General features: G+C 62.8%; 3 protein-coding genes across 4 annotated transcripts; 2 read left to right on the plus strand and 1 right to left on the minus strand.

Annotated features, from left to right (window-relative positions):
* Window positions 1-2,270: 2,270 nt before the first annotated feature.
* Window positions 2,271-3,962, plus strand: AURKAIP1 (aurora kinase A interacting protein 1). Its single transcript, XM_045548772.1, has 4 exons — window positions 2,271-2,447; window positions 2,886-2,972; window positions 3,254-3,699; window positions 3,793-3,962. The coding sequence occupies exons 2-4, from the start codon at window positions 2,921-2,923 to the stop codon at window positions 3,892-3,894; spliced, it is 600 nt and encodes a 199-aa protein (XP_045404728.1). The 5' UTR covers window positions 2,271-2,447; window positions 2,886-2,920; the 3' UTR covers window positions 3,895-3,962.
* A 9,357-nt stretch (window positions 3,963-13,319) lies between these two features.
* On the plus strand, window positions 13,320-18,268 carry MXRA8 (matrix remodeling associated 8). Of its 2 annotated transcripts, XM_045548774.1 has the most exons (10): window positions 13,325-13,590; window positions 15,099-15,122; window positions 15,247-15,564; window positions 15,657-15,758; window positions 15,835-16,305; window positions 16,501-16,656; window positions 16,836-16,875; window positions 16,954-17,030; window positions 17,131-17,211; window positions 17,438-18,268. In XM_045548774.1, exons 1-10 carry the CDS (start codon window positions 13,542-13,544, stop codon window positions 17,461-17,463), a joined length of 1,344 nt encoding a protein of 447 aa, XP_045404730.1. In that variant the 5' UTR covers window positions 13,325-13,541; the 3' UTR covers window positions 17,464-18,268. The 2 variants fall into 2 exon arrangements, with proteins under 2 accessions (XP_045404729.1, XP_045404730.1); XM_045548773.1 differs by having other exon boundaries at window positions 13,320-13,590; window positions 17,131-18,268.
* Window positions 18,269-18,488: 220 nt separating this feature from the next.
* LOC123636018 lies at window positions 18,489-20,461 on the minus strand. The gene is made up of 2 exons (XM_045548775.1): window positions 19,767-20,461; window positions 18,489-18,685 (listed from the first exon to the last, which is right to left on the minus strand). The coding sequence occupies exons 1-2, from the start codon at window positions 20,303-20,305 to the stop codon at window positions 18,571-18,573; spliced, it is 654 nt and encodes a 217-aa protein (XP_045404731.1). The 5' UTR covers window positions 20,306-20,461; the 3' UTR covers window positions 18,489-18,570.
* Between the last annotated feature and the right edge of the window lie 134 nt (window positions 20,462-20,595).

A 20,595-nucleotide genomic window follows, 5' to 3' on the forward strand; every position in this document is an offset into this window, starting at 1 on the left:
TTCATGGCCAACTTCAAGTTGCCAACATAACTTCATTGAAGGCAGTAGCCATGATACGGTTTTTCCTTCATCATTTACAATACCTAAATAATAACCTTCACACTATGGATAACAGTAAAATAGGAAGTGATGAGTTTTGTTTTCTCACTATGTTGTCCAGGCTGCTTTCGAACTCCTGGCCTCAAGGGATCCTCCCTGCCTCAGCCTCCCAAGTCCCTGGGACTATAGGTGAGAGCCACCACACCCTGCCCTATTTGTTATAATTTATTTAACTGTAAATTTATGTGTTTTAAAATAGTGCCTGTGTTTAGCAGCTGGCTTACAAACTCCTAAAAACTTAATGGCTACTGTCTTGCTAGGATCTGGTCCAAGAGTTCTCTCCAACGCCACTGCCAGGCTCTGACAAGGCGGCAGAGCCCTGCCTAGATTGCGGCTTCTGTGACCCAAAACTCGGGCTACAGCATGAGCCCTCAGCCACTCCCACCCTTGGTGCCCCTCCAACCTCCAGGCCTGAGATGCAAAATTTCTAAAAATTCTAAAGTTTCTGAAGAAACCTATTTGCCTCCAGGAGAAATTTGTTAGGGAAAAACAGAAATGTGTGCAAGAACTGTGTACTTTCCTTGAGAGACTAGTGAATTCCTTTGTTAAAAAGATTAGAAAAAATAACACATGCCCCTCCCTGACTCTCCCACTGCAGTATTTCTTCCTCAGATCTTAATGAAAGATCGATCTTCCTCGTCTGGCTGCAGCTCATCTAACTCGGCAGGCTCCGCTCACACAAGCATCTGACACCTCGCAGAAGTGCTCCTGCCACTTCCGTGGAAGGCAGCCCACAAATCTGGCAGTGGCCACTCATCGGGGTGGCCACGGTCCACTTGCTTCTGGAGCAGGCTCCACGTAGCTCCTGTGAATGAAGGCGGATGCCCCAGCCATAGACTCGTGTTGCGCGGCCAAGGTGAATGAACAGCTGCCATGCCCTAGCTGCGACCCTTCCCTTTTGGCCTGGAGCCTATTGGGGTACAAGAACCCTAACAGGCTTTGCCTTTTCTCACTTCCAATTCCCAAAGGCCGAATCCTGGTTAGTTCCTGGGATGGGGGAAGGAGGACACTCTAGTTCATCCTGGCCCCCAAATCTTTCTCAGACTGAAGTGTCCACATCCCCTTTCTCCTACTGGTCCCTGACTCTGGGGAGGTGCTCTTATCTGCACCCTAGCACCTCAGAAAGCTGAAGGCCAAAGCTGCCAGTCCCCAGCTGGGCACTTTCTGCCTTCGCCTGGCCTATTCTCAACATGATCACTTGCTCTTTGATGGACTCTCTGCATCTTCCTGAATGCTGGCCAGGTGAAGGTGCGACAAGGGGCCACTAAGGTGAGCGTTGGGAGTCTGGAGGGTACCACCCTGCTCATTTTTGACCAATCTACTGGGGGAAGCTGTGCGATTGTGGGGAAAGACAGGCTTGCTAACATACTCATAGGCCTTCCTGCTTGGGATCTCGACCAGCCCTTCTGAGAGGTAGGGGACAGGATCACCTGCCACCTGGTGACCTCAGTTGTAGAGCTGGGCCCAGAGCCTGCACTTTCCGTCCTCACACCGGCCTTTCCTTTCTGCCACTCACTGCGTAGCCAGGTTGGCGTCTGGGGATGACACAGCCTGGCCACTTACTGCTAAGACTCCCTGGAAGACGCTCCTGCAAGGCAAGCCTCTGGGCAGGCCAAATGGGGGCCTGCTTGCTTTCAAAACGGAAAAGGAAATTCACCTATGCAAGGAGCGTTGTGTTGCTCCGCGTTAGATGCGGAGCCTCCTCCACTTATCCGGACTGGGGGAGAGAGGAGGCTGCCGGCGCAGCAGGAGCTGTCAGTTGGAGGGTGAGCAGGGGAACCCTTCCGACAGGGGGCGCCCACGGCTCCGCCCCCAACACTCGTGGCACGGCGGGAGCTCGGGCCGAGTCGCCATCACCCGTCTGCCTTCCTCTCCTCACGCAGAGCTGCTCTCCAGCCCCGCAGCGAGGAGGCCGGCCCGCAGGCACAGCGCCTCGCTCCAGCTCGTTGCCTCTGGCCCCAATAGAGGAAGCAGTCCCAGCCACTTCCGTCGCCGTGACGTCACTTCCGCAGTCTCGAGCCCGTCGCTCGAGGCCTTGGGGGACCCGGGCCCTGGCGGCCCGGAAATGACGCGCAACGCGGGCTGCGCAGGAGCAGAGGGCACCCCTTGGGGTTGTGGGAAATGTCTTCCTGGCTGAGCAGGCGGCGAGGCGGAGCTGAGGCGCCACCCCGAGGCTGGGGCGGAGAGGGCGGGTCCTCTCACCTTGGGCCCGCGGGGCCTGCGCCGACGCGGAATCGGGCGCCGGGAGGACGCCAGGGGGCGCTGGACGTCGGAACCGTCGGGCGGCCGTGCGGACGGGGGACCGGTTTGGGGACGGACCGGAAGCGCCTGAGCACGGCGGCGGAATGGTCAGTTTGGGCCGTCGGGGTCGAGCCTGGGGGAGGTCGGCGGGGAGCTTGGGGGCGTGGGGGCCTGCGGCCCCGGGGATAGCCGAGAGGGTCCCGGCGCCAGGCTGCGCGGGCCGCGCCGGATTGAGGCCGGGTCCCGAGAGTCCACGGCGCCCCGCGCTGGGGGCTTGGCGCCTCGCGGGGTGAGACCGAGGCTCGGGGAGGGCGAGTGGCCTGCCAGAGTCGCGCAGCTGGGCAGCGGTGGCGGCGGGATTTGAGCCCGAATCGTCGTTGAGGATGAGCCGTGCTGGAAGCAGCGTCCTCTTCGTGGGCTGTGGTGACTGAGGGTGAGGGGATGCGGGAGTCGCGGCAGGACGGAGGCCCCAGTCCCGGCCTGCCTGCGACTGCTGAGGCCGCTGCCCCGCCGCCCCACGTGATCTGACGGCACCTGTGTTCCAGCTCCCCTGAGCAGCTGGGGCTGCCACCCACAGACCATGTTTCTGGCGCGCCTGACTTCTCAGCTGGTCAAGGCTGTCCCCTGGGCAGGTAGGAGGCCCTGTGGGGGCAGATGGGAAGGATGCACACCCGGTCAGGAATGTGGGTCTCAGCAGCCCAACTCGCCCTCAGCTGTTGCCCTGATAGCTGGAGGCAGGGGCCCCTGGCCAAACTCTTTCCTCTGTACCTTTCCAAGTATGCCACAGGGAGGTTTGGGTCCCAGAGCATCAGCAGGCTTTGGGCCAGGAATAAGGTGCGCACGACTCCTCACCGTGACCCGTAAGGCGCCTACAGCCTCATGAGTGGCAACTGTGCCATCTTGTTTTCTGCAGGCTGCAGTCGGCTCTGGCCTGTCTCAGGGGTGCTGAGCAGTCATGCCCACAGGCCCCGATACAGCATGCAGCCAACGGGCCCAAGCAGGGCTGCCTCCCTCCCTGGCAAGGGAGCCCAGCTAGAGCTTGAGGAGATGCTGGTGCCCAGGAAGTTGTCTGTTAGCCCCCTGGAGAGCTGGCTCACTGCCCGGTACCTCGTGCCCAGACTGGATGCTGGGGCCCCTGGGACTGCGCCTTCAGCCCAATTTTACGAGTGTCCACCTAGCCAGGTGGCGGAAGGGCCCACACAGGAGGGTGAGGGAGTCTGGGATGCACCTCACATGCAGTGCAAAAACGTGCTGAAGATCCGCCGGCGGAAGATGAACCACCACAAGTACCGCAAGCTGGTCAAGAGGACACGGTTCCTGCGGCGGAAGATCCGGGAAAGACGCCTGAAACGGAAGCAGGTGAGCAGGGTGCTTCAGCCCTGGTGGGCAGAGTGCTGGGAATGCCTGGCTCTGCCACAGGCTAGTTTGTGGTCTCCTTTTCCGTCCTTGCAGATCAAGTTCGAGAGAGACCTGAGGCGCATCTGGCTGAGGGCAGGCCTGAAGGAGCCTCCTGCGGGCTGGCAGACCCCCAAGATCTACCTGAAGGGCAAATGACTCTGCGTCCCTCTTCCCTGCCCCTGTTGCTGCTAGTGACCCATTGTAATAAATGTTCAGAGGACTCAGCTGTCCGGGCTGGCCTGGAGCCTTTCCTGCCTGGTGTGAGCTGTCCGTTCTCCAGTGTCATAGGAGCCAGGGCACCACGTGGCAAGTTGTCCCTTTTTCTAGCTGGCCCTTGTCCTCCATCCTGACAGTGCTGGGCTTGTGGGAACAAGAGCCTCTCTGTGGGTGGGTGTGTGCCCTGTGCCCAGGCAGGACTGGTTGCTGCAGCCCTCCCTTAGCTCATGCCCCCCGGGGGGACAGACTTTCACAAACACACGGATGGCAGCAGTGCAGAGGGCTGCACTGGGGCTGGGGAGGGCCCAAGCTGCAGTGGGGTGTGCCTGGGTCATATTTTACGAGTAGGGGTTCAGGCGGACCCTGTGCCCCTAGAGATGGTGGATGGCACCCTGCAGGCTTCATGGACCTGGGTCTCCGGTGGTCCCCTGAGCCGTCATGCTCGGCTAGGACAGTCATATCCAGTTGTGGGGGCCAGGGTGCTGGTGTGGCTGCCAGCTGTCCCAGGTGCGTCGGCCTCCTGGCCTGCTGTTGGCTCCTCAGCATCTGCCACCTCTGGGGTCTTGAGTGGGGGTGGGGCTAATTGGGATGGGATGGCCCAGAGGGGGTGCTTTGGAAAGTTCAGGGTTGGGGCTGGCTGAGGAAGGAGCAGCATTTACGGTGATTCCAGGTTGCTCTCTGGGTGGGGAGGAATGCATTACCCTAACATCAGAGGGTCTGGAGGGGTCTCTGGGCTTCTGCATCAAGGCATGGGGGGCTGGGGAGCCGGGCGGGGCACAGGCATCCTGTCCTGGCCTGTTCTCATCCGCCCTGCTCCCCAACAGCCAAGTTACCGGAGAGGAAAACCCGTGCGTCTTCCCCAGGTCGTCAAGTGGAGACCTGCTGTCACCCACCATGTCAGGGTTGTGCTGCCTCACCAGGGGCCCAGGAGAGCTTTTTTTTTTCCTTTTTTAATTTTAAAGTGGGTCTCGCTCCGTTGCCCAGGGTGGAGTGCAGTGGTGTGATCACAGCTCACTGCAGCCACAAACTCCTGGGCTCAGGGGATCCTCCTGCCTTGGTCTCCTGAGTAGTTGGGATCACAGGTGTGTGTCACCATGCCTGGCTAATTTTTAAGTTTTGTAGAGATGGGGTCTCTCTGTGTTTCCCATGCTGGTCTCAAACTCCTGGACTCAAGCAATCCTCCTGCCTCTGCCTTCCAAAGTGCTGGGATTACAGGCGTGAGCTACAGCACCTGGCCAACCAGCAATTTCTAGAGCAGAGAAGACTTATTGATAACACAGGTTGTTCCAAGGAGCCCGGTGGGTCCAGGCCCTGCACGTGCCAATCAGCGAGGGAAACGGATCCTAGACAGCTGGGCCCTGTCCAGGTCCCTGTCCTTGGGTGGATGTGGCCTCACAGGGGCTGTGTGCAGTGGGCCCTGAGCCGGTGAGGCTGCCAGGGCCTGGAGGGGTCCGGAGACTGTGCTGGGTGTGGCTGTGCTCCCCCTGGGCACCACGAGGGGGCAGCAGCCTGGTCCTGGCAGCCGCTCCACCCCCCACGGGCCAGGCTGAGAACCGGGACACAGGGAAGCTCCTTGCAGGCCCCCAGCTGGGGTCACAGGCATCCCCCCCGGTCTCGGTTTCCCCAGCTGTGAGTGGGATAGAGGCCCCCAGGCCAGGGTGGGAGAGAAGTGGGGTGCTCAGTTGAGCTGTCTGGGTGGCCTGTGCGGGGTGCAGCACCCAGACAGCACGTGTGGCACCGGGCAGTCACCCCGACCTCCTCCACCCCTCGTGGGGGCTGGCCTTCGGGTGTGTGAAGGTGGCAGGCCGGCCAGGGGCTCCAGCCGTTCGGCCTCAGGGTTCTTCCACAGCCGCGGTTCTTAGGCCCTCAGCTGTCACAATGGGGGGTGCTACTGACAGTGGTGGGTGGAGGTCAGGGACGCCCCCGCCGTGGGGCCCTCAGTCCCAGATGTCACCATCCCGTTGAGGCAGTGCCTGAGCTGCTGCACCCTGTGCCTCTCCTGCAGGGCCTGGACCCTCCTGGGTTGCAGAGCTTACCATGCCTGTGGCTTAGAAGACTTTGTCCCCAACCACAACCTTGGGAAGCAATTTTGGGGTTTTATTTTTATCTCTGTGGCTCTTCCCAGGCCACAAGAGGCTGTCTCTCCCCTCTTCCCTGTGGAACCTCCACCCTGTCCCCCCAGCCTGTGGGACCTGCAGCCCCTTCTCCCTGTTTCTCAGTCCAGGGCTGGGGCGGCCCCTGGGCGAGAGGGCAGAAGTGGGTGGGGGGCTGCCGAGCTGCCTGTGTGCTGTGGTCTGGCCTGCGACCTGCCCCTCACCCCAGCTTGTCCTAGCAGTGGTCAGGGCTTGGGTTCCAGCCAGGGGAGGCCCCAGCCAGGGACAGAGCCGGTGGCGCTGGGTTTGGACGCGTGCTCTGGACCCTGCCTCTTGGGCCCAGTGGTCGGTTTCGACAGCTGCCAAGGCAGTGGGGCATGTCAGCGAGCTCATCCCCAGGCATCCCCCCACCTCCTCTCCTGGCGGCTGCACCCGTGTGGTGCCATTGTCTCCTGGGGGTTCTGCTGAGACTGGGCCTGGGTCCTGGGTCCTGACCAGCCCGGTGCTGTGGCTTCAGAGCTCACTGCTAGCTCAGGAGCCCCAGATCCTGCTCCAGGCGCTCCAGCCAGGGCCCTGCTCGCCTCAGACGCACGCGTGTGTGCCACGTAAGGCCAGAGCCTCACGTGCGCTGTGCTCCCCGCTGCCCGAGGGGCACGGGGAGACCCTTAGTGTGGAGTGAGCCTGGGAGAAACGAGTCGGCTCCCTGGGCTGAACCGGGGCTCCTGTGCTTCCCAGGAAGGATGCTGCCAGCTCTAGAGCCCGAGGCACCTGTCCACCTTGTTTGGGACCCGCCTTCCACTGGCAGGACGGCGTGGCCCCCAGTGTGGGCCTGGGGGTACAGACCCGGAGAGCTATTGTTGGGGCCCAGAGAGGGGCAAGCCCCCACCACAGACCCAGCCCTGTGGGCTCACCCCGGCAGGCGCCACCGGGCCCTTTGTGGATGAGGAAACTGAGTCCCGAGGTGTGGGCCACCCCGGGGGGTCACAGCCACCAAGTGGCTGGGACCAGAGCCAGCCGCTGAGGCTTTGCTGTCGGGGAGTCCTACGTCGCTGCCACGGCCCCGCGCTGACCCTGGGTGCTCCAGAGGGCGTCCACGGCCTCGCAGCTCAGCAAGACTGTTTCCTTGACTGTTTTCCCATTTCGTTTTTTGTTTGGTACAGTTTTCGACCTCACTATCCCCAATTCTGCCCAAACTTGTTGACCAAGCACTGAGAGTCTCAGTCCAGTCCTGCTCCGGCACTTCTGCTCCCACCTAGGCCGCCCCCCCGCAGCCTGGCCTGCGCGGCCCTGGCCGGCCCTCAGTTGCCGCAGGGTCTTCCCAGGGGCTCCCTTTGCCTCCTCGGCTGACCTGTTTCGGAGACGCCGTGTTCTCTTGCGTGGCTTGCTCCCCGCTTTCCCGGAGAGTGTCCTGCAGTAGCTGGGAGAGAAAGTGTACGTGGGAGACATGTCACGGAATAAAGGAATAATCATAATGACACCCATGGAGTGGATTCCTTCTACCATAGGCATTGTGCCAAGCTCTTTACAGGAACCATCTCGTTCCCAGCAGATCTGTAAGTGTCCCTGCTCTATGGTGGGGCCTCGAGTGCAGACAGTAAGGTGCTGAGAAGCCGTGACTCAGGATCTGGCGCCCAGCTGCCACATTTAAGTTGGTGGCTTTCAAACTTTTTTGACCAAGACTCAAAATAAGAAATGCATTTTTACATCACTACCTGATGCCCACAACTGAGACAAAATTGTACAAAACCATACCTCTAACGCAGGAATATTCTATCGTCTATTTCATTTCAAGATGTTAGCCAGGCATGGTGGCTCACGGCTGTAATCCCAGCACTCTGGGAGGCTCAGGCGGGAGGATCATTTGAGGGCAGGAGTTCAAGACCAGCCTGAGCAAGAGTGGGACCCCGTCTTTACTAAAAATGGAAAACTTAGCTGGGCATGGTGGCACTGCCTGTAGTCCCAGCTACTCGGGAGGTTGAGGCAGGAGGATTGCTTGAGCCCAGGAGTTTGAGGTTGCTGTGAACTATGATCATGCCACTGCACTTTAGCCAGGGTGACACAGTGAGACTCTGTCTAAATAAAATACATACATACATAAATGTTATTCATGGCCCACACCTGTAATCCTAGCACTTTGGGAGGCAGAGACAGAAGGATTCCCTGAGCCCAGGAGTTTGAGGCTGCAGTGAGCTGTGATGATGCCACTGCACTCCAGCCTAGGCAACAGAGTAAGACCCTGTGTCAAAAAAAAATAAACACAGTTCATGATCCACTGAATTGAATTCATACTCACTCATGGGGTATAATGTGATGCTATTTGAAAAACACTGCTCAGAAGTTAATATTCACATTGCTACATGTAGTTTCGTAGGTGTCATCCACTGGTTTCCCGCCACGCTCTAGTCCCCACCTCACACCTGCGCCCTATTGCTCCCATCCTCGCAACACAGTGGCACCGTCAGCTGCAGCATACAAACCGTCTGTGTTTATGTGACTGTGGCCTGTAAGTGCCATTACAGGCAGAGCCATGTGATGGGCTGTGATTGCTTTTCCTTCCCTGTGTGAGTTTCTGTTTTCCCTGCAGTCAGTAATCGTCTTATTTTTCTTTTTTCACATGCTTAATTTTCTACAGCTTCATCACAATTTCATCACCGAGTTCTCTGCTCAACTCCCAGACGCATCCGAGGTTCCAGGATTTCATCTCTTTGCTGAAGTCTCCCCAGGACTTGGTCCGGCCGGGCTGGGCCACTGCGTCCAGGCACAGCTGTCCCCCTGGGATCTGGCCTCGTGCCTGCAGGGAGTTCGCTCAGCCCTGTCTCCTGCCTCCCGCATCCCTGATCTTCCGTCTTTCTCCTGTGGCACACACACCCCCCACTGCTTCTGGGGCAGAGTGTGAGAGGCAGTTTCTGAAACCTCGTGGACCTGAACACATCCCCCGTGTGCTGTTGCTTGGCTGTGTTTGCTGGGGACAGGGCTGGAAATCGTCCCTGCAGCTTTCACAGACAGTGCTCTCTCGTTGGCCAGCACCCAGGGTTGATGTTGACAAAATTAAACCGATTTTGAGTCCTGAGTCTTTGTAAATGACAATTTTTTTCCCTCTACTGGGGCTTCTTTTTCAGTGACTGTTTTGAAAATCCACACTCATATACTGTGGACGCCAAACAGAGCAGATCTGTTTTCACCCTACAGTGGCCCTATTCAGCCTGGAGACTCGCAACTTCTTTTCTGGGCCATTTTCTTGGGTTATTTTATTGTGATTTCCTCCCTTCTATTTCTTCTTCCTTTCTGAAACTCTTGTTAAAGGATTTTTTTTTTTTTTGAGACAGATTCTTGCTCTGTCACCCTGGGTAGGGTGCCGTGGCGTCATCAAAGCTCACAGCAACCTCAAACTCCTGGGCCCAAGCATCCTCCTGCCTCAGCCTCCCGAGTAGCTGGGACTACAGGTTTGTGCCACCACACCTGGCTAATTTTTCTGTTTTTAGTAGAGACAGGTCTTGCTTTTGCTCAGCCTGATCTTGAACTCTGGACCTCAAGCGGTCCTCCTGCCTCGGCCTCCCAGAGTGCTAGGGTTACAGGCGTGAGCCACTGCGCCCGGCCTTCAGTCCCTGTCTTGATGGTCATCTCACTTGTGGTTCCTCACCGGCTGGGTGACAGCCCTCAGGGTGACAGCCCCGGGGCACACCCAGGTCCTCAGGGCACGTCCAGGTCCTGCGGGTGACAAATGGCAACATACCATCGGGACCATCAGAAGAAGGACCAACACACGTGCAAGGACCGCGCCCAGGGCCTGGTTGGAGTGAGGACGGGAGGGCGGGTGCTGCGGTCTGTGGGGCAGCCCCACGTCTGGCCTCAGCTTCGGGGTGTGATGGGCCAACATGCCCTGATGAAACCTGAGCAGACCCGGGGGCCCCGCGCTTTTCCTTGTGGAACTTGCGATTTCGTCTTTGCAAATCTCTGACTTGCTTTTGCTCTGAGAGACAGTCGGTCAGTTTTCTCCTGCTGCGTAACAAATCTCCACCCAGTGGGCAGCACGTCACCGCCCCGGCTTGCTGGGTCTCGGCTCAGGGGCTGCCAGGCGTAAATCGCATGTCTGGGCTGTGCTCTCCGAGGCTGCAGTCTCGGCGCAGCTCCTTGCAGCTGTGGGACTGAGGCCAGTGTCTCCTTGGCTGTCCCAGGGCTGCCTTCGGGTTCTTGCCCTGTGGCCCACCCGGGAGGCCGTGTCACAGCTCGGCAGGCCTCTTGGTGGCCGCCCCTGGAGGCCAGGGGGAGCGGCTCACTGCAGCAGGCTGTGGCGGAGGCTCTGCAGCCAGGGCGGGACCTAATTGCCGGTGGGAGGGAACTGCAGGGGTCTTGGGGCCCATCTTAGAGTTCTGCTACCACATGGGCTTTATAGGGGTCGCTTTCCTGGAATGTGCGTGTAAATCTCACACATGTAAACCAGCCACCTCAGCATCTTCCCACGTCAGCAGACCAGGGCCCCATCTGCCCAGGAGGCAGCAGCCCAGGTCCTTGGCGGGAGGCCCTTCCGAGTAAGCCCCCGGCCCGCTTGATCCTCCGGCAGTACTTATGGCCGTCTGTGAGCGCCAGGCCTGTGCTCTGTCTCCGAGGGAGGGACTGCAGGGCTGGCGTGGCATGGAAGTCCCACTGCTGGGATGTGCCTGCATACAGCAAGTGCTCAGTAACTGTGTGCTGAATGATGAACCAACGAGCATCTTCATGGATGAGTAACTGTGTGACATGTGTGTGTGTGTGTCCCTGTGTGTGTGTCTGTGCCGTGTGTGTGCGTGTGTGTGTTCGTGCCGTGTGGGCGTGTGGCTGGGGCTGGCCGTATCTCTGAGTGCCTGTGGTTTTTCTTCCTATGAGCCGGGCTGCCTGGAATGTCCAAGTCACCGGGAGCTGGAGCCAACATCCGACCCTCAGGCTCCGAGCCCAGCGGGCTGGCTCAGCTCCACCCGGCCCATCTCCCTCCCGCCCCACTGCCCCCCTCCCCCCTCAGCCACACCCCTAGGAGGAGGCCAGGAAGGTCCCGGGCCCTGGTCTGGTTGGGGTCTTGGCCAGAGCATGGTGATGTCAGTGGCTTTGTTTTGTCCTGCTCTGTCCTCTTTCTGGAGGGACAAAAATGGTAGCAGGGCTGGGACACAAGGTCACATGGTCACGGCACAGTGAGCAGGCCTCGGGCTCGCGGGGACTCCACAGTCCCAGCCCAGGCAGGGCAGCAGGGGCTCAGGCCTGGCCACGGGAGGGGCAGGTGGCCTGGTTGGCAGCCCAGCTCTTGTCCTGTGGCTGTTTCCTGCTGGGGACGGGGGCCGCTCATCTGGACCCGACCAGCCTCAGGCTGACAGAGCAGGACGAGCGGGGAGGGAGGGTGCGGCCTCCACGGCCTCTGTGCGGCCTCAGCCCGGGCCCGAGGGAGTCAGCTGCCCGCCAAATGGCTCTCACACAGGTCAGGTCCACTCAGACTTGGGCACTGGGCCCTGTGGCCTGCACCAGGGCTGGCTGGGTCTGCGGCCTGAGGGTCCCACTGGACTCCCGCAAGCAGGGCCTGAGGCCAGGGAACCTGCCCGAGCAGAAGGCCCTGCAGGGGGTTCAGGTGCCTCAGTCTCCTTCTGGCTCAGGAATGGAGCTGCCCACTGCCCCGCCCTGCACCAGGAGCGGGCTCTGTCCCTGACTGCCCCCAGCACCGCCTGGACACCCTCCCTCCTCAGGGAGAGTGGATCCAGGACAGAGGGAGGCAGAGGTGGAGACAGACAGACAAGGCTGGCGGGAGGGCGGCCGCCAGCGCTAATAGAAACCAGTTGGAAAAACAGGAGGCGAGGCCAGCAGAGGCCAGGCCTTGAGGCTGGCCAGGTGGGGCTTGTTTTTCCAGAATGAAAGGCCCAGGGAGGAGCTGGGGGGGGGTGAAGTTTGAGCCTTGATTCCAGCTTGGAAAAGGGGCTGCCCCGGGCCTGGGCCCTGCCGAGGACACGGGTCCACAGGGTGGGGCTGTGTCCTCTCCTAGCGAGGCCTCCTCCCGTGTCTGGAGACCCCGAGTCTGCTGGGCTGGCCCCCAGGAGGACTTGGGGACAGTGCAGGGCTCAGGGTGAGACCCCCGCCCACCAGGGACTGGGCCTGTGCAGACGGCTCCGGCCAAATGGGCGGTCCAAACTATGCTCCGACGGTTTTTTGTGGTTGTTTGAAATTTTTTTTTTTTTTTTGAGGTTTGCTTAACTAGAAGGAGTGGGTTTGGTACAGTGCGTGCTCTGTTATTTTACATTGTTTATGTGACTTTGTAAGTTTTCCCAGAGTTTCAAATTTGTGCCTTCTCTCGGGGTGGGGGGGGCACTCACCACTTCCTCCTGGGTGAGGGTCTCCCAGGAGCACTGTGACCCGGGTCTGGGTAGGCAGGGCCCTGGGCAGGTGCGGTCTGGGCAGGTGGGGGCCTGGGTAGGTTGGGGTCTAGGCAGGTGGGGCCTGGGCAGGTGGGGGCCTGGGTAGGTGAGCCCTGGGCAGGTGGGGGCCTGGGTAGGTGAGGGCTGGCCAGGTGGGGTCTGGGCAGGTGGTGGCCTGGGCCGATGGGGTCTGGGCAGGTGGGGGCCTCAGTGGGTAAGGTCTGGGCAGGTGGGGCCTGGCCAGGTGGGGGCCTGGGTAGGTGAGGTCTGGGCAGGTGGGGCCTGGCCAGGTGGGGTCTGGCCAGGTGGGGGCCTGGGTAGGTGGGGGTCTGGGGAGGCAAGGTCTGGGCAGAGGGGGGTCTCCCAGGAGCACTGTGACCGGGGTCTAGTTTCAGGGATACCCCTGTGGGCAGCCCCCGGGTGGCTGGGCCAGGAGAGGGGAGGTCTGCTCACCCCAGGCTCCCCGAGTCAGTGTCCCCCATCTCCCTGGCTGACTCCTTTGGATCATAATGGTGACTGGGCAGCAGTGCCTGTCATGCTGTCCTGAGGAGCCCACCACAGATGCCCCCAGAGAGGAAGGCGCGCCAGGTCGTCCCCAGCCAAGGGTCAGAGCCGGAAGAGCCTCCGGGCCTGCAGAGACGTGGGAGGGGGGTGCCGAGGGGGAGGCAGCTGCCTTTCTGCTGGGCTGGAGCAGGCAGATGGGAGAGGACCCTGCCCCTCGGGGCGGCCAGGGGCTCACGTGGGAAATGCCAGACGTGGGGGCCAGGAAGCCGCTCTCCCTAGAACCCCAGCCCCGAAGCACCCAGGAAGGGTCCCAGATGTCACAGACACGCCCACAGGCCATCAGGGGTCTGCACCCTCAGGCCCTCTTGCCCCTCCCCAGGACCTGCCTCGAGGGGCTGGGCCTCTCCTCCCACCGTCTGGGGCAGTGCTGCCCTCCCGCCAAGACAGCCAAAGCTGGGGAGGCCCGGGGCCCTGTGGAGCCAGAGGGGGCGGGCCACAGCATGTCGACAGCCCAGGGCTCCGTGATGTCATAGCGGGTGCTCAGGAGGGGGAGGGGGTCCGGCTGTTTTTCTGGAGAGTTAGAGCCGGAGTGAGACAAAGCCGCCGGGGCTGGGCTGGGGCCATGGAGCTGCCGTCCCGCGTCCTGCTGTGGAAACTTGTGCTTCTGCAGAGTGAGTGCCTGGGCGCAGGACGGCCAGGGGGTCTGAGCGAATTTGTGTCTTGTCAAGCTTGGGCCAGGAGGTGTGGGACAGCCCCAGCAGGGACGGAGATGGGGGTGGGGGACTCGGAGGGAGCTGCTGGCCCAGGAGGGTGTGAAGTCCTCAGACCTCAGCCAGACTTCCCCTCCCAGGGTGCCTGAGCCCAGAGGCCAAGAAGGGTCGGGGGTGGGGGGCTGAAGCAGTGGGGCGCCTCCTGGGGTCCCCATCCCCACTGGGGCTCGAGGGAAGCCCCTCAGTTCTGTGCATCTCCCAGTCACAGGGAGGGGAGTGGGCTTGGGACTTGAGGGGGCCTTAGAACTCTGGGGCTTGCAGGGTCCTCCTCCCAGGCCCCCTGAGCCCGCCCCAGGCTGGCCTGCTGACCCAGCACATTCCTCCGGGAAGCTCCCAGGCACTCAGCCACATCTCTGGAGCAGCCTTTCCATGTAGGGCCTTTAGGACGGCAGGGCCCTGCAGTGGCTAGAAGAGCACACGGCGGCAATAAGGACTTTACAGCAGGCCCTGGGGGTGCACGGCACACCTGGACGAGCCATGGAGAGTGAGGGGGACCCGTGGGCCAACCCTGCATTGGTCCAGGGTGTTACCCAAACAGGCTTCCTGAGGGAGCTCTAATTGGTGGGTCTAAAGCATCAAGCTCGGGCTCAGTGGGGCCCCACTGTGACCAAGGGGCCACTGCAGCAGGTCTGTCCAGCCCATGTGGCTGCAGCCAGCTGTCCCCGAGGGAGGTGTCCCCAGGGAGCGGCTGCAGAAGGCAGGTGTCTGGAGCAGCCCCAGTTGCAGAGCTGGGGGTGGGGGTGTAGAACTGGAAACTGTCCGGTGACAGCCCTGCTTCTGCGAGAGAAAGCCCAACTTATGGTGAAAACAGAAGCTGAGGCAACCTAGAATTTTAAGAATTCATCAGGAACAAGGGCCACTGGGGTGGGCAGGGGTCACTCCCCACGTCCAGCCTTGCTGTGCTTCAGGCCCCTGCCTGGGGAGGCTCCGCAGAGGCCCCGCCCTGAGCCCTGGGTGTGGGGCGAGGCTCCCAGTGCTCTGAGGACAGACAGGTGCACGGGCTGCCTCTGGGTGTGTGGAGCCCCCAGAGCCAGCCCGGGGTGCCAGGTGTTGGTGCTCTGGGTGGACTGCTGCAGTGATGGCCACCATTCCTGAGCACTGGCCCTGGGGACACCTACACACTTCTGTAGGGGGTCCAGTCCTGGCCCACCTCTCACCCCTGCTTCCCCACTCCCAGAGGGCAGGCGCTGTGCCCACAGCCCAGGCAGGGTGGCAGTGAGGGCTGAGCGGGGCCTGTTTGACAGGCCCCCCACCTTGTGTCCTTGGCCTCAGCCTCACTCCCCACCTGCTAGGTAGGCCTCACAGCAGCCACACGGTCGAGGACCACGGGAGGGAGCCAGGTGGGGGTTCCCAGGAGGGGGCTGAATGGGGTGCAGAGGCTGAAGCTGCCCGTCTCCCCCCCCTTCCAGGCTCTGCTGTTCTTCTGTATGCAGGTTGGTGACCACCCTGCCCCCGGGGCTCCCTCCCACACCAGGGCCCTCCCATCTTGCCAGGCCCACCCTGGGCCTGTCCCCGTGGGTCCCACCCCTTGCCCTCTGACTCCCCCTGTCCCACCAGGGCCCTCGGGGCCCGCGAGCGCGGGCAGCTCCGTGGTTTCCGAGTCCAGGGTGAGCTGGGCAGCAGGCTCTGTGGCGGTGCTGCGCTGCCAGAGCCCGCGCATGGTGTGGACCCAAGACCGGCTGCACGACCGCCAGCGCGTGGTCCACTGGGACCTCAGCGGCGGCCCGGGCGGCCCCGCGCGCCGCCTGGTGGACATGTACTCGGCGGGCGAGCAGCGCGTGGGCGAGCAGCGCGTGTACGAGCCGCGCGACCGCGGCCGCCTCCTGCTGTCGCCCTCCGCCTTCCACGACGGCAACTTCTCGCTGCTCATCCGCGGTACGGGGGCTCCGGCCGGGGCCCGGGGGCTGGGGCTCCGGGGGCGCGGGCGGGACCGCGACGCTCACGCGCGGTGTTCTCCCGGCGCGCAGCGGTGGAGGAGACAGACGAGGGGCTGTACACGTGCAACCTGCACCACCACTACTGCCACCTCTACGAGAGCCTGGCCATCCGCCTCGAGGTCACCGACAGCCGTGAGTGTGCGCCCCCGCCGCCCGCCCCGCCCGCCCCGCCCGGCCCGCGGGCCGCTGACCGGCGCCCCCTCCGCAGCCCGGGCCGCCCGCGCGTACTGGGACGGCGAGAAGGAGGTGCTGTCGGTGCGGCGCGGCGCGCCCGCGCTGCTGACCTGCGTGAACCGCGCGCACGTGTGGACCGACCGGCACCTGGAGGAGGCGCAGCAGGTGGTGCACTGGGACCGGCAGCCGCCGGGGGTGCCGCACGACCGCGCGGACCGCCTGCTCGACCTGTACGCGTCGGGCGAGCGCCGCGCCTATGGGCCACCGTTCCTGCGTGACCGCGTGGCGGTGGAGACGGACGCCTTTGCGCGCGGCGACTTCTCGCTCCGCATCGACCCGCTGGAGCCCGCCGATGAGGGCACCTACTCCTGCCACCTGCACCACCACTACTGCGGCCTGCACGAGCGCCGCGTCTTCCACCTGCGAGTCACCGAGCCCGCCGCGCAGCCGCCTCCCGGGGACTCGCCGGGCAACGGCTCCAGCCACGGCGGCGCCCCGCGCCCAGGTGCGGGAGGCCGCCCCGGGGCCTGGGGGCGCGCCTTTCCCGGGAGGCGTGTTCAGCGGGAGCCGGCCTGGCCCTCACCTGCCGGACTGGCGCCCGGGCGGGGGCTGCTCCGACCCGCTTGTCCCTTGTCCCTGGCCTACGGGTCGGGGCGCCCTGCGGAGGGTCCCTGACTGCGCCCTCGCTTCGCCCCCGCAGACCCCACGCTGGCGCGCGGCCGCAGCGTCATCAACGTCATCGTGCCCGAGAGCCACGCCCACTTCTTCCAGCACCTGGGCTACGTGCTGGCCGTCCTGCTGCTGTTCATCCTGCTGCTGACCACGGCGCTGCTGGCCGCGCGCCGGCGCCGCCGAGGTGCGTGAGGGCCGGGCTCCGCGGACCGGGCCGGGGCCGCTGGGAACCAGGAAGCACTCCCGGACCAGCCCCCGGCCCTGACCCTGCGCGGAGAGCAGCGGGGGCGCAAGACGCGGTCCTGGGGCAGGGGGAGCTGGGGAGCGGGCAACACCGCCCTCAATCTGAATCTCCTTGCCCAGGTTACGAATACTCGGACAAGAAGCCAGGGAAGCCCCGGGGGTGAGTGGCCCTCCCCACCCTCCTGGGAAGCGGTCGCTGCCCGCCCACTACTGTAACCACCCACCACCCCCTCTCCAGGAAGGACCTGAACATGGTGGAGTTTGCTGTGGCCACAGGGGACCAGGCTCCTTACAGGAGTGAGGACATCCAGCTCGGTGAGGGGCTGGGACACCGAGGCACAGACTGCCTCCCAGGCCTGGTCTGGGGAGGTACATCTCTGGTGGGGGAGACCTGACTCTGCTCTCCCTGCACCAGATTTCAAAAACAACATCCTGAAGGAGAGGGCTGGGCTGGCACACAGCCCCCCGCCTGCCAAGAACATCGACTTAGACAAAGGTGAGTGGCTGGGGGGCACGTCCCCAGCCCACCCCAGAGCCCTGCCATATCCCATTCTGCCCCCTCCCAGGACCCCCAAAGACAGGCACCAGCCCGCCACATGGGCAGGAGCCCCCCCCACCCCCGTGGCTCCCAAGCTGCTGGAAGTCCTGCGGAGCATCTGCCCTGAGCTTCCCACTGGGGAGAAGTCAGAGGACAGACGCCAGCCTGTCCGCTTGGCTTCCAGAGTTCAGGAAGGAATACTGCAAATAAAGTGACCCCGGGCTTCTGGCTGGGCCAGCAGCTCTGTCAACTCCTGTCTGTCCACCTCGGGGGACATTTCCTGACCCTCATGCAGCTCACCTGGCCCCCTTCCAGCGGCTGGTCCCGCTTTTCTGGAACTTGGCCAGGCGCAGAGGCCACCTCCACATCCCTCTCCCAGGGACTCTGTGGCAGTGCAGCCACCGCCCCACCCAGATCACTAGTGACTCTGCTGCACAGCCTCTGTGACGGCCCCAGGGGCTGGGGCAGGAAGACACTCTTGAAGGGGGCTCTGTCAGAACAGGCAGCCTGTGGGGAGCTGGGGTCAGCCTCAGGGCTGGCATCCCCACCGCCACTCCTCCGGGGAGCTGCCTGCTGCCACTGAGCTCCCAAGCCCTCCCCACTGCACTGTACATTACTCAGAGCCCCCAGGCCATGCTCTGCTCTGCATGGGGACCTGAGGATCAGGGAACACCAGGACCCAGGCTAAGGCTCCTCTGTGTTGCTTTGGACCCCCGGGGGCTGCCCCATGGCCCTCTCTGCTTTCCACTCCTGCTCCAGCTGTGCTCTCCACGAGAGCTGTCCTGACAGTCACTGGGCTCCATGTGACTTTTGACCCTGACACCCTTCCCTTGGCTCCTTCCTGAGCTGGAGCTGGGGGCTGGGGCCGCATTTGGCTTCTGTATCGGCTGAGGACAGGGGAAGGGGTGAAGACAGTTCCGGGGTAGCCCGTGCTGCCACTCCTGACACCCCACATTTGCTCCTGCTGGTGGAATTGCTACTTTCACAATAAAGGCCACATCGATTTTTAGACTTAGCCCCAGGTGTGCCTCTGAATCTCCCACTGCCTCCCAGGGAGGGGGCTGAGTCTGGGCTCTGGGAACCCGCAAACCCTTCGTCTGAAGTTCCACTGTCACCACCCCTTCCCTTGAGTGGAAAGTCTGGGTCTGTGTCCTCCCAGGGGCAAGTGTTTTGGGAAGGGAACATTGAGCCAATTCTGTGTTGCATACTCCTGGTTGTGAAGGAGTTTCACATCCTCTTTTTTAAAATTTTATTTATTTATTTAGAGATGGGTCTCACTCCATTGCTCACACCGGAGAGCAGTGGTGCCATCACAGCTCACTGCAGCCTTGAACTCCTGGGGTCAAGCAATCCTCCCACCTTGGCCTCCCAAAGTGCTGGGCAGATCTTCTGAGGGTTTATTTGGACAAGGGGGAGGGGAATGTGCTGGTGGCTGAGGACAGAGAGGGAAAGCTGTGTTAGTTCAGGCCTCTAGGAGGCAGGCACCAGGTGGGAGGAAGGGAAAACCCGACTGGGCAAAACGCTTCAGATTGGGGTGTGGGCCTGACGCTGAGAAGGCAGGGAAGGAGGGAGGCTTGGGCAGAAAGTGCCCAGACTGCAGGGCAGCTCCAAGTCAGTCCTGGCCAGGCCACCACGGGGTCCGGCACTGGAATCCTTTCCTGCTCAGTTGTTGGCTGGTCAGGCTGCATGGTCTCAGCACAGAGGAGGGGTCGGATTTGGAGGTGGGGGAACAACGGAGGGCAGGAAGGCTCTTGGCTGCACAGACCAGTGACTCAGGTCTGCTTAGTGGAGCATTTCCTCACCCCTGACCCCATGCTCCAGACCTTCCCAGGATAGTGAGGGCACGAGAGGGTAGAGGTCACCCGCAAGGACCCCATGGCAGCAAAGGTGGGGCAGGAGGCTGTTCTGGGGAGGCGTGGCTTGCTGAAGGATGCACCACCCTCCCAGTCCAACGACCTCTGGCCCCACTGTCCTGGACATGGCCCTTCCTGTAAGGGCTCAAGCTCTGACCACAAACCCACCCCTCCTGGCAGGGCTCCAGCGTAACCTCACCAGGGGATTGGCTTCAGGATTCTGGCTGCCAGTCTCTCTCTGACTAGGGCTGAGCATCAGGTGGGAACCTGAGGGCAACTGTACCAGTTTCTCCTCTGGTTTGTGCCTGGCCTGGGGGATGCAGGTCTGCCTGGTGAGCTCTCAGGGCAGGGGCTGTCATCCTCCTTCCCTCGGCCCCAGCAGAAAGCCCTCTAAGGTCTCCCTGCCTGGCTTTCTCAGGTGACCTCTGGGGAAACCAAGGCCCGAGAGGAGAAAGTGGGTAGACGAACTGGCAGAGGGGTTGCCGAGTGGGTGCTGCAGACTCCTGCTGGCAGTCCCCAACAGAGCTGAGAGGGATGAGGTCAGGACCCTTGGCCGGGGATGACTTCCGTCTCACCCCTGGGTCCTCCACTCAGGGCTGGGGCCGACTCACAGGGGCGTCACCCACCCCATCTCCCCATCCTACAGCCTCGCCTCCTCACTTTCGCAGCCTGGGACTTGCTCTAGTGGCCCCAGCTCTTCCTCCAGGAGTGGGGGCGGGAGCAGCGAGTGGCCGGCCCTTCGCAGCCTGAGGGCTGCTGCTCGGGTCTCCTTGCCCTGCGGAGGGCCCCAGGGCCGTTGGGTTTACTGCTGGGACACAACACCTTGAGCCGCTGCCGTGCTTGGACACCTCCGTACACACCTGCATGTACTCGTATTCACGTGGTCTGTGGGACCAAGCAGAGAGCGCACGAGTTGGGCGCATCCGTTGGGGCACAAGATGACCCAGTGTCCCCGGCTCGGGGCCCGGACACAAATGTCCCCAACTTCCCACGGTGCCCCCGCGGCCCGCCGATGTGACCCCCAAGCCCCGAGTCCCAGGGGAGCGCGGCAGACGCGAACTCCGCCCAGCGACACCGGTCCGCGGCCGCCGGCCCCAAGGATTCAGGCCGCGGCGTGGCCCAGGCGACCTCCCTTCCGGCGGGCGCCACGCGCAGGGGGCGGGGCTTCGTGGGTCCCTCCACCGCCCAGGTCCGTCCATGGCCCGAGGGCCCAGGCCCGCGCAGGACCGCGGCCTCTACGTGGGTGGTGGGAATCCTGCGCGCCCGGCCGGGCGGCTCCGCGCCAGGGCAAGGCAGGGGGCACCGGGAGCCAGCGGGGCCGACATCACAGGGCCGTCCCGTCCCGCCCCGCGCGCGTGCGCAGCTCCACCGGACAGCGACAGCAGCCCCGCGCGCGTGCGCAGCTCCGCCCCCGCGCCCGTACCGCCCCCCGCGCGTCCCCGTGACGTCAGCCCCGCCCCGTCCGCTCTCGGGCGCCCCCCGGCGGGCC

This window comes from Lemur catta, chromosome 3 (assembly GCF_020740605.2).
Source record: "Lemur catta isolate mLemCat1 chromosome 3, mLemCat1.pri, whole genome shotgun sequence".
Taxonomy (NCBI): Eukaryota; Metazoa; Chordata; class Mammalia; order Primates; family Lemuridae; genus Lemur; species Lemur catta.

Coding starts and splice junctions, on each gene's coding strand:
- AURKAIP1 (XM_045548772.1), top strand. CDS start 2,921: ATGTTTCTGGCGCGCCTGACTTCTCAGCTGGTCAAGGCTGTCCCCTGG. Junction 2,973..3,253: donor CAAGGCTGTCCCCTGGGCAG/GTAGGAGGCCCT, acceptor TGTTTTCTGCAG/GCTGCAGTCGGCTCTGGCCT. Junction 3,700..3,792: donor GACGCCTGAAACGGAAGCAG/GTGAGCAGGGTG, acceptor CCGTCCTTGCAG/ATCAAGTTCGAGAGAGACCT.
- LOC123636018 (XM_045548775.1), bottom strand. CDS start 20,305: ATGGACGGACCTGGGCGGTGGAGGGACCCACGAAGCCCCGCCCCCTGC. Junction 18,686..19,766: donor GCAAGTCCCAGGCTGCGAAA/GTGAGGAGGCGA, acceptor CTCTGTCCTCAG/CCACCAGCACATTCCCCTCC.
- MXRA8 (XM_045548773.1), top strand. CDS start 13,542: ATGGAGCTGCCGTCCCGCGTCCTGCTGTGGAAACTTGTGCTTCTGCAG. Junction 15,123..15,246: donor TGCTGTTCTTCTGTATGCAG/GTTGGTGACCAC, acceptor CTGTCCCACCAG/GGCCCTCGGGGCCCGCGAGC. Junction 16,876..16,953: donor AAGCCAGGGAAGCCCCGGGG/GTGAGTGGCCCT, acceptor CCCCCTCTCCAG/GAAGGACCTGAACATGGTGG.